The sequence below is a fragment of the Lissotriton helveticus genome, chromosome 1_2, assembly GCF_964261635.1.
Source record: "Lissotriton helveticus chromosome 1_2, aLisHel1.1, whole genome shotgun sequence".
Lineage (NCBI taxonomy): Eukaryota > Metazoa > Chordata > Amphibia > Caudata > Salamandridae > Lissotriton > Lissotriton helveticus.
In genome coordinates, this window is record NC_136058.1 from 454,841,560 (window position 1) to 454,853,101 (window position 11,542).

Here is an 11,542-nt window from a genome sequence, read left to right on the forward strand (position 1 = left end):
AACACACACACACTTTGATCTGTTTTATAATCAGCAGTTAGTGGGTTTAAGACTGCAATATTCACACACACACACACACACACACACACTTAGCTCTGTTTTAAATTCAGCAGTTCAGGGTGTTTATGACTGCGATATTCACATATACATTAATTTGTTTTAAAGTCTGCAGTATAGGGGTTTAGGACTGTGATAGTCACACACAAACACACACGCTTTAATCTGTTTTATAATCATCAGTGATAAGCAGTGCTCGTGTTTATGCGTCTGTGGGATGTTCGCCTACTCTTAGAACAATTGTATAACCAGCACATAGAAGGGTTTCTGTCGCATGGTGAGCAGTCGTGGTGTTCATGCCTTACTGGAATACTTGCCTACGCTTAGAACTGTTTTCTCATTTCAGAGCTTGTAGTCGGCAGTGGAGGTGCACCGGCTGGTGTTAATGCTGATGAAGAGACGCACGCCAATGCTGTCCAGGCCTATCGAAGAAGAGAAAGCCGGAGCAGTCCTTCAGGTGCGGACATTGCGCTATTTAGTATTGATTCAATAATCTGTGCAGAAGACAATCCGGAAGTGCTTTAAATCTTGTATAGTGAGCGAGAACCAAGGTGTTCAATTGGACTACCCTTTTTAGCTCATACTTTAAGGTGACTGGTTCTGATTCTCATTCGTCAGCCTTTAGGGACGACCCACTTGTTAGTACCAGTGCTACAATACATGAGAAGTTTAGTTAAATGACAGAGGAGAAGGGGCCAGTTTATAATTCCAACAGATAGCAGGTAGGTTTACAATTGGAGACATGTTCCAGTCTCCTGGATGTGGCATCAGTGGTTTGTGCAGAAGTGTTGTGTGTGCACCCTGATAGTTCAGAGCGCTGCAATGTGAAAGCAATTGGTGGATAATCTGTTTCTGTTTAACCCGTTTGCTGCTTCGAACGTTCAGCGCCAGTGCTGAACGTTCGAAGAAACGGGTGCGGCCCCGTCGGCCGTTGGACGTGCGCAGCACCAGGGAGGTAGCTCGCGCGACGTCCAACGGCCGACGGCAGCAGCGAAGGGTTTAAAAGCAGGCATTACAACTCTTTATAATCTGCCTAGGTGCTTTGGTGCTGTACTAGATCGAGGTGTCCAATGTTGGTCTGCCTATGCCAGACCTAACTCAAATTTTAAAATCATAATGAGGATATTAGTGGAAATCTAGCACGGATTCAGCCCTCGCTGATCAGTGCTGCTCACCCCTCCTTCAACTATAGGTGAAGGTCGCTGCTACAAAGAGGCGTTTGACACGTTCTAGTTCGAAGAGATGATTTCCTGCTTTGTCCATCCTCAGGCGACGGTGACGGCTGTGAGGTATGTTCTTATTTGTTTACATATGGTTTTATTTGTTAACCCATAATAAGTGAGTTTTGACATGTGTTGTGTGCATTCTTGAACATAACTGAGAATTCCAGTGTTTTCCACGTTTGAGCCTCAATGTAAATGTAAATGTACATGTATTTATATTGCGCAAATCACCGACACGGTATCTAAGCGCTTGCTTAGGGAAGCCGTCCTGGTATTTCCCTGTGAGATACCTCGGCAGGGTATCCACAAGGTGAAAGCCAGGCATCCCGCCGCGAGGGGCCGTAGTGGAGATTAAGCAAGCTATTGCCCAGAGTCGCAGAGTGTGACCCCGTGAGTCGAGGAGGCACCGGAATGAGAATTATCGAGTCCGTGGAATTTTTTGAGCCCGAGACCCGCCGAGGCGGGGAATCGAACCCTGGTCCACGGCCGATCTCAGCTTCCGGGTCTGCCGCCTCTAACCACTGAGCCACGCTTCTCAATCACAGCTTACCTTTTAACTGTGGTTTTTTTCAGTGAACATAAATACATGCACAAAGCTCAGATCCATGGACAACAACGGCGGTCACTCCAAGGTGCTCAGTTAATTTATTAGTGCCCATTCGCTATCCAATTTGGTGATGCGGTTGGCACTATGGCCTTGGTCATGGATGACATTGGCAAACAATACGTCACCATATATATTTACACAAATGTAAAACATTTGAAACATACTATGTGTCCATCACACGAGCGACCAGGGCACCATCTTGGAGTGTCGCTGATTCACCGCGCCGGATTACTTCTATCCATCTGGGGGTGATCAGCGTTCATGTCCCATACATTTTCCACTGCATACTGACTTTGGTTAAAAGGAGGACCGCTGCCTTTTCAGTCAGTGCATTAATAGATCTGCTTTGTTGAGTACAGAGAGGACTCCTATCATGCCCTAGTGGGCCAAGTCTACTGCCACTCTTGTAGGCGAAACTTATCTCAGTCGGTTAAAAAGATATTTCCCATGTTAATCACATCCTAATGGATTCAATGGCAGCCCGTACTGCTTGCTCAAAATATATATTTATTTGTGTGTGTGTGTATATATATATCTATATATTTATTCTTTACCTCTGGAGCGGTGCTGTGTCCTTTCGTTGAAAGCTGAGGATCAAGGTGATGCTATTTGAATAAATATATATATATATAAACCATAGGTTTTACAGAAGTTATAGTTCGGAATTAGCATTTAAAAAACCTTACAAATTCACTGAAAAAAACATAGGTTTCAGGGACGTTATAGTTAGTTGGACATTTCACTCACATAAAACCAGAGAAATTCGCCTGTTCTGGTTAGTTGAGCTAACTATAACTCGCGCGCCCGCAATGCACTGCTGATGATGTCACATATTACATCACTCATGACATGGTCAGTGACATCACAGATGACATCACTGATGACATCTCAAATGACATCACTGATGACATCATCCAGTGGCTGTGTGTTTCTGTAAAGGTTAAATATGTTTATATATATATATATATATATATATATATATATATATATATATATATATATATGTCAAGGTGTATTGAAGAATGAGTGCATTTACAAATACCTTAAGAGATTATTTAGTAGGTGCGTGACTGACTGTGTGAGTGAACGTGTCTTACTGATTGCATGGGTTAGTGACTAAACAGTGTAAAAGTCTGTGTTAGTATCTCCGTTGGTGTGTAAGCAACTGCATGGGTTGCTGAATAACTACATGAGTGTCTATATGGGTTATTGATGTGTTGTCTGAGTATCTCTATGAGTCCCTGAGTGTCTGTGTGGGGGGGTTTTGGCCGGACCATTAATACCCAGGACCCCTGAGGTGGAATGCAGGAAGCGCCAAGAAATTGGGGGCATTAATTTGAGTCTGTGTCCCATACACCTGTATGCGGGACCTCGTGAACTGCAACATCCACAATGCAGTGCTCCTGGGCGGTGCAGCGCAATTAAGACACTCACCTGTGGGAGGAGGAGCCGAGAGACTGCTGTAAAGGGAGTGGTCTCTGGAGCCCACGAATTTTCACTTGCCTGTGGGACTGGCACTGATGACGGCCATTCCGGCCAGAAACGCGTCTGCCACAGCGTTTCACAGACTACAGGAGTGCGTGTACATTAAGCCAAATAAATCCTTCATTTGAGCCCGGAGCATGTGTCCCGCTGATTTCTTGTTGAGGTCAGCTTTGGTGGTGTATGTGTAGCCGGCTTTTCGCTGATACCGGCAAGGGGCACGCCCTCTCGGTCTGGAGCTCCGCGAGATCAGCAAACAAATGGTGGAGTACGAGGAGTACATCGCGGCGCCCCCCCAAGCAGAGGTATTAACCATTTGGTGTGTATCTGCGCGAGGGGAGAGAGGAGGCGGCATCAAGCTGCCTGATAAGGGCTCTCATGAAGGTTTTGGCCGGACCATTAATACCCAGGACCCCTGAGGTGGAATGCAGGAAGCGCCAAGAAATAAGGGCATTAATTTGAGTCTGTGTCCCATACACCTGTATGCGGGACCTCGTGAACTGCAACATCCACAATGCAGTGCTCCTGGGCGGTGCAGCGCAATTAAGACACTCACCTGTGGGAGGAGGAGCCGAGAGACTGCTGTAAAGGGAGTGGTCTCTGGAGCCCACGAATTTTCACTTGCCTGTGGGACTGGCACTGATGACGGCCATTCCGGCCAGAAACGCGTCTGCCACAGCGTTTCACAGACTACAGGAGTGCGTGTACATTAAGCCAAATAAATCCTTCATTTGAGCCCGGAGCATGTGTCCCGCTGATTTCTTGTTGAGGTCAGCTTTGGTGGTGTATGTGTAGCCGGCTTTTCGCTGATACCGGCAAGGGGCACGCCCTCTCGGTCTGGAGCTCCGCGAGATCAGCAAACAAATGGTGGAGTACGAGGAGTACATCGCGGCGCCCCCCCAAGCAGAGGTATTAACCATTTGGTGTGTATCTGCGCGAGGGGAGAGAGGAGGCGGCATCAAGCTGCCTGATAAGGGCTCTCATGAAGGTTTTGGCCGGACCATTAATACCCAGGACCCCTGAGGTGGAATGCAGGAAGCGCCAAGAAATTGGGGGCATTAATTTGAGTCTGTGTCCCATACACCTGTATGCGGGACCTCGTGAACTGCAACATCCACAATGCAGTGCTCCTGGGCGGTGCAGCGCAATTAAGACACTCACCTGTGGGAGGAGGAGCCGAGAGACTGCTGTAAAGGGAGTGGTCTCTGGAGCCCACGAATTTTCACTTGCCTGTGGGACTGGCACTGATGACGGCCATTCCGGCCAGAAACGCGTCTGCCACAGCGTTTCACAGACTACAGGAGTGCGTGTACATTAAGCCAAATAAATCCTTCATTTGAGCCCGGAGCATGTGTCCCGCTGATTTCTTGTTGAGGTCAGCTTTGGTGGTGTATGTGTAGCCGGCTTTTCGCTGATACCGGCAAGGGGCACGCCCTCTCGGTCTGGAGCTCCGCGAGATCAGCAAACAAATGGTGGAGTACGAGGAGTACATCGCGGCGCCCCCCCAAGCAGAGGTATTAACCATTTGGTGTGTATCTGCGCGAGGGGAGAGAGGAGGCGGCATCAAGCTGCCTGATAAGGGCTCTCATGAAGGTTTTGGCCGGACCATTAATACCCAGGACCCCTGAGGTGGAATGCAGGAAGCGCCAAGAAATTGGGGGCATTAATTTGAGTCTGTGTCCCATACACCTGTATGCGGGACCTCGTGAACTGCAACATCCACAATGCAGTGCTCCTGGGCGGTGCAGCGCAATTAAGACACTCACCTGTGGGAGGAGGAGCCGAGAGACTGCTGTAAAGGGAGTGGTCTCTGGAGCCCACGAATTTTCACTTGCCTGTGGGACTGGCACTGATGACGGCCATTCCGGCCAGAAACGCGTCTGCCACAGCGTTTCACAGACTACAGGAGTGCGTGTACATTAAGCCAAATAAATCCTTCATTTGAGCCCGGAGCATGTGTCCCGCTGATTTCTTGTTGAGGTCAGCTTTGGTGGTGTATATATATATATATATATATATATATATATATATATATATATATATATGTCAAGGTGTATTGAAGAATGAGTGCATTTACAAATACCTTAAGAGATTATTTAGTAGGTGCGTGACTGACTGTGTGAGTGAACGTGTCTTACTGATTGCATGGGTTAGTGACTAAACAGTGTAAAAGTCTGTGTTAGTATCTCCGTTGGTGTGTAAGCAACTGCATGGGTTGCTGAATAACTACATGAGTGTCTATATGGGTTATTGATGTGTTGTCTGAGTATCTCTATGAGTCCCTGAGTGTCTGTGTGGGGGGGTGTAGGAGTCTGTGCATAGATGTCTGAGTGGGTGATTCAGTGGTTGTATGGATTATAAAGTGCATCTGGGAAGGGCTGTATGGGTGAGTTAGTGTGTGTATGGGTGTGTTGGTGAGTGCATGAATGTCTCAGTGGTACATCTGTGACTAACTACATATGTTTTAAGGCACTATATGTGAGTGTTGGAGTATATAAATGAGTATAAGTGACACTAAGTTATTTGAAGAGTGTGTGGCTAAATAAGTGTCTGCTTCTATCAGTGATTGTATAACACAGTAAATATGTGTGAGTATCTGTATAAATAAGTGATGTAGTGTGTCTAAAAATAACAAAGTTGGTGTGTATAACTGTACACATGAGCAAATAGGTATGTAATCGATTCTTTGCTTTACTAACTAGGTTTGTGAGTAACTCTATGGATGAGTGGCAGAGTGTGACTGCATGTATAGATGTATGAGTGCATATTATAGTCCTGTATTGATGAGTAACTACAAGTGTAAGTGACTGGATGTCTGTGTAGACCTAGGAAATAGTGAGTGGTATGTAGTATATGGCATTCTTGTGTGTACGGTTTCAAAAATAGTACTCTGCATCTTAGAATGGGTGTGTCAAAGTTTATAATAGGGAAGGTGCACTGTTAAAAGCACCTAATCATTAACATATCCAAGGAAACACTGACCCATTGTCAAATAGCCACACTACAACGCGGCACGTCATTTGTACCAACGTATCAATCAAATGAGCCTGAAACCGAAGCCAGCTTATTTAATGTCATGAGGAACGTCAGACTTAAACATTGTTTCACCAATGTGGTCCCCGAGTAGACTGGAGAAACTGGAGACACTCATATGGGCTTAAGGAGCAAAAGCTCATTCATGGCACCAGTTAGTCACCAAATATTTGACTCCTATGAGACCATCACCATGAACGAAATTAAGGAACTGTTTAAGAAACCTGTTACAAAAAACACCAACTTTACCATCAGAGAAAGGCAAGTCAACAATCAGAATATAGTTTGCTGCAAAGCTGACAAAGGAGGTGCACTCGTGATAATGGATTCAGACTTCTACCAAAGGAGTGTGAGTGAACATGTACACAATGTTGATTTATACATGAAAGTACCCCAGGATCCAACAAGGGAATTTGCTAAAATATTAATAACCATTGTGGAGAATGCCTGCTCAATGGGCGTGATCACCGAAAAGGAGAAAACATATTTGATACAAGAATACCCGTGGAGCCCCAGTTTGCATATTCTTCACAAAATACACAAGGATTCCAAAAAACCACTGTTCCGTCCAATTGTTTCTACGAAGGGATCCATCCATGAACCCACTGGAAGGTACTTAGACAAACATCTACAACCAATAGTGAAACAAATAATTACTTACATACCCGACACAACAGATTTCTTAAGCAGATTAAACGCCACCACCTTGGATCCTACCATGACAATAACTTTATGCACCATCGATGTATGTGCGCTCTAAACATCCATTCCGCACAACCGAGGCATAGAAGGAATTGAATTGTTTCTAATCAACCACAACATCAGACAAGAATTAAAGATCTTCCTCTTAGAACTACTTCAATACACCTTAAATCATAGTTTACATGGAACAACAACTTTTTCTTACAATTAGCCGGATCATCTATGGGCAATTGTGCGGCTCCCAGCTAAGCTAAATTGTTTATGCATCGTCTGGAACTGGACAACATCTTATCCAACCCGAGATGGAATGAGAAGATCCTGAGATTGTGGCGCTATATTGATGACATCTTTCTCATATGGAAAGGGCCTCCAGATGAGATTAAGGAGTTTATTACATTCATCAACAATATAGACGACCACATTCAATTCACACATTCGGTCAGCACAGACAGTATTTAATTCCTAGATGTACTAGTGACATGCAAAAACAACAGAATTGAGACAGATGTATACACAGAGTCGAGACAGGAACAATTCTTTACATTTTGACAGCTGTCATCCGATGTCCTTAAAACAACATCTGCCGTATTCTCAATTGTTAAGAATAAAAAGAATCTCTTCACAGGCCAGTACATACGTGGAGAATCAGAACAAAACGCTCGCAAAATTCAAGGAAAGGAATTATCCAGAAACGGTTTTGACCAGAGCAAAAGAAAGGGCAGGAACGATCAATAGATCTGAATTACTAACAACTCGAGCAAGAGAAACAACCAGCAACAGACCAGTATTTGTGTCCAAATTTTCAACCAGGAGTTATAAGGTAAAGAAAATCATACAAAAAATGTTTGTGTCCTGAGGACCTCAGGACACAAGTGGACTTCATCCCCCGAGCATACAAAAAACAGTGGCTGGATATGAAATTGCGCAAGGCCAAGAGGAAGTAGCTGCTCAAAGGGACAACGGGGAGTCGGCCAGAAAATGCACAAAGCCGACACGGGTTTCGTCACGGGACATTCACCCAATGACTTCTTCAGGGCAAGGATAATTACTCAGAGTGAGAAAAAGATTTTTTCACAGTTCCAAAAAGACTGTCAATTGTACAGTTCAGCGTCACGAACAGATGATCTAAATAGCGTTATCCTTTTTTTCAAAATTCCTCCAAATATAAGGTCCACTTATCCTGAACTAATCGGTCCAATATCTTCAACTCTTCAGTAATCCAAGTGGATTAGGGTATATGTTTTCTCGGCGAGTACGCCCGACATCTTAGGTCCTGCCTCACAGTCCGCAATGAAAAAACTCCCCCGAGCATCAGTGCGCCAGGAGGTGCGTGTAAAAAGGGGGCGTTGCCCCAGACCACTCTCAGCAATCCATCTGTGTGGGGCTTCCTAGAGACAACAGGAGGGCTAGTTGGCCCCCAGGGACCCTCGGGAGGCAAGGGGACTTCATCCCTCAACCAAGAGCACTCCAGGAGGTGCGTTTGCAGAGTGGTGGAGAAAGGGGGCATGGCCTGTGTCCACCTCTCAGCAATCCCACTGTATGGGGTTTACTGGAGGTAAGAGGTAGGTTAGTTGGCCCCTAAGGCCCCCAGCAGCGAAGGGGACTTCAATCCCCATCCAAGAGCACGCCAGGGAGCGCCTTTACAGAGTGGTGGGTAAAGGGGGCGTGGCCTGCTATGATAATTTTGCAATCCTGCTGTGTGGGACGTATTGGAGGTAATAGGAGGGGTGGTTTGCCCCCCCAGGACATCCTAGGGGGCCAACTACTACATCTATTACCTCCAGTAAGCCCCACACAGTGGGATTGCTAAAACGTCTTAGGAGGCCATGCCCCCTCTCTTCACCACTCTGCAAACGTGGTCTGGCAGACTACGGGATGAGGGATGAAGTCCAATTTACTCCTGAGGGACTCTGGGGGCCAAGAAGCCCTCCTGGTACCTCCTGTAAGTCCTACGCAGCGGAATTCCTGAGCGCTGGCCCAGCACCGTTTCTCCACCACTCTGCAAACGTGACTACTAGTTAAAGAAGTGTTTGCAATGTAATAAGTTTTGCATTTGCGAGAGTTAGAGCTATTGGCGTTGTAAATGTAAAAGTTTTTTACTAATGTTTTTTGGAGTGGATGTACGTTGTGTGTAGTGGAATTATGTGGTAAGTTGTACGGGGAAATTATGTGGATCGAAAGTATGTGGTATTTAGTGTATAGGAATTATGTAGAGTGGGACTGTGTTATAGAGAGTAATCATGTGGTATGATAGTCTTATGTTGTGGACTGGTAACCTCCGGTTTAGTCCTCCTTGTTTCCATAGAAGCTCAACTATGAACTAAGTGAGACAAAAAAAAGGAATCAATGAGGAGCACTTGTGGACCTAGTCAGAGGTATGAGCAGGACCACTGGAATTATGCAACTGTTTGGCTGCACCGACTTTCGCACAATTATACATTTTCCGCATTAGCCACATAATCTATCGTCTGCTCCCTAATATGCAGATTTGAACACAAAAAACCTTGTTTCTAGCTCAAACAGCTCAAATGTTACCAAAAATGCAGCAACAAGTGTTAGAGCATGTTGGAAGGCCCTTTGCAAACCTAGAATGGTCACCTGTTAAATGTGGGTGTTAAATTGGCACTAATGGTGGGCAAGCCACTCTTGCCTCTTTCTGTACCTCTGTTGCCTCTGTCTGCACTTCTCTTTCCTCTTTCTGCACACCTCTTGCTTCTTTCTGCACCTCTGTTGCTTCTTTCTGCACCCCTATTGCCTCTTTCTATACCTCTGTTGCCTCTTTCTGCACCCAGTTGCCACTTTCGGCACCTATGTTGCTTTTTTCTGCAGCATCTCTTGCCTCGTTCTATACCTCTCTTGCCTCTTTCTTCACCCCTGTTCCTTCTTTCTGTACCTTTTGTGCCTGTTTCTGCACCTCTCTTGCCTCTTTCTGTATCCCTCTTGCCTCTTTGTGCACCTCTCCTACCTCTTTCTGTGCTCCTCTTGTCTCTTTTTGCACCTCTGTTGGTTCTTTCTGCACTGCTCTTGCTTCTTTCTGCACCTCTTTTGCAAATGTCAGCCTCCCTCATGCCTTTTTCTGTACCCTTCTTTGCTATTTCTCCGCCTCTCTTGCTTCTTTCTCTACTTCTCTTTCTTCTTTCTTCACTGCTCTTGCTTCTTTCTGCACCTCTCCGGCATATTTCCGTACCCCTCTTACCTCTTTCTGCACCCCGTTCCCTCTTTCTGTACCTTTCTTGCCTGTTTCTGCGCCTCGCTTGCCTCTTGCTGCACCTCTGTTGCTTCTTTCTGCACTTCTCTTGCTTCTTTCTGCACCCCTTTTCCCTCTTTCTGTACCCCGTTTGCTTCTTTCTGCACCTCTCCTGCCTCTTTCTGCACCCTTCTTGCCTCTTTCTGCATTTCTGTTGGTTCTTTTGCGCTGCTCTTGCTTCTTTCTACACCTCTCTTGCACATTTCTGCACCCCTTTGCCTTCTTCTGCACTTGTCGTTTCAACTTTCTGCACTTCTCTTGCCTCTGTCTGCACACCTGTTCCCTCTTTCTGCACCTTTTTCCTGTTTCTGCAACCCCTCTTGCCTCTTTCTGTATCCTTCTTTCCTCTTTCTACACCTTTCCTGCCTGTTTCTGCACCTCTCTCGCCTCTTTCAGCACCTCTGTTGCATCTTTCTGCACCTCTCTTCCTTCTTTCTGCACCCCTGCTGCCTCTTCTGTACCCCTCTTGCCTCTTTTTGCTCCTCTGTTGGTTCTTTCTGCACCTCTGTTGCCTCTTTCTGCACCTCATTTGCTTTTTTCAGCAATTCTCCTGCTTCTTTCTGCACTTCCCTTGTTTGTTTCTGCACCTCTCTTGCGTCTTTCTGCACCTCTGCTCCCTCTTTCTGTACCTCATTTGCTTTTTCTGTACCCCTTTCGCCTCTTTCTGCACCCCTCGGGCCTCTTTTTGCACCCCTGTTCCCTCTTTCTGTACCTTTCCTACCTGTTTCTGCACCTCTCTTGCCTTTTTGCTGTACCTCTGTTGCTTCTTTCTGTACTTCTCTTGCTCTTTCTGCACCCTTCGCGCCTCTAGTAAGCTTAATCAAAAGTGTAAACGTACTCACAAGTGTAGGTTACCTTTGTGAATTAGGCTGTATATCTCTGACTCTAGTTGGGGCAGACTCAGGAGTTTTATGGAGTGATTTTAAAAAAGCACAAGCAGAGTCAAACACTAAAATGAGCATGTGGCTTTGTTTAGAAGGGGTTGGTTGATGTTCAACGGGGGGGGGGGGGGGTTGACAGCCCAAGTGGGTTGGGCTTGGTTTGTCTGATTGGTTTGTTCTGTCTGCACATTAGAGGGCAGTAATGTTTTGCTCTAGGTGACCTATTTGGGTGTCTGATTGTGCTTGCATGTCACAAGGTGGGAAAGGCTTCCTCTGGGTGGCTTGTTCGATTGGCTTGTTCTGCAGTTCT

At 45.9% G+C, this 11,542-nt stretch overlaps 1 protein-coding gene across 3 annotated transcripts in view; it reads left to right on the plus strand.

Moving 5' to 3' along the window:
* Positions 1–11,542, plus strand: part of LOC144807720 (uncharacterized) — an 88,946-nt gene that overhangs the window by 58,466 nt on the left and 18,938 nt on the right. For all 3 annotated transcript variants that reach the window (XM_078673380.1, XM_078673378.1, XM_078673381.1), the window contains one exon: positions 404–514. In XM_078673380.1, the coding sequence (XP_078529506.1) occupies positions 404–514 (111 nt within the window). The remainder of the gene's footprint in view (positions 1–403; positions 515–11,542) is intronic.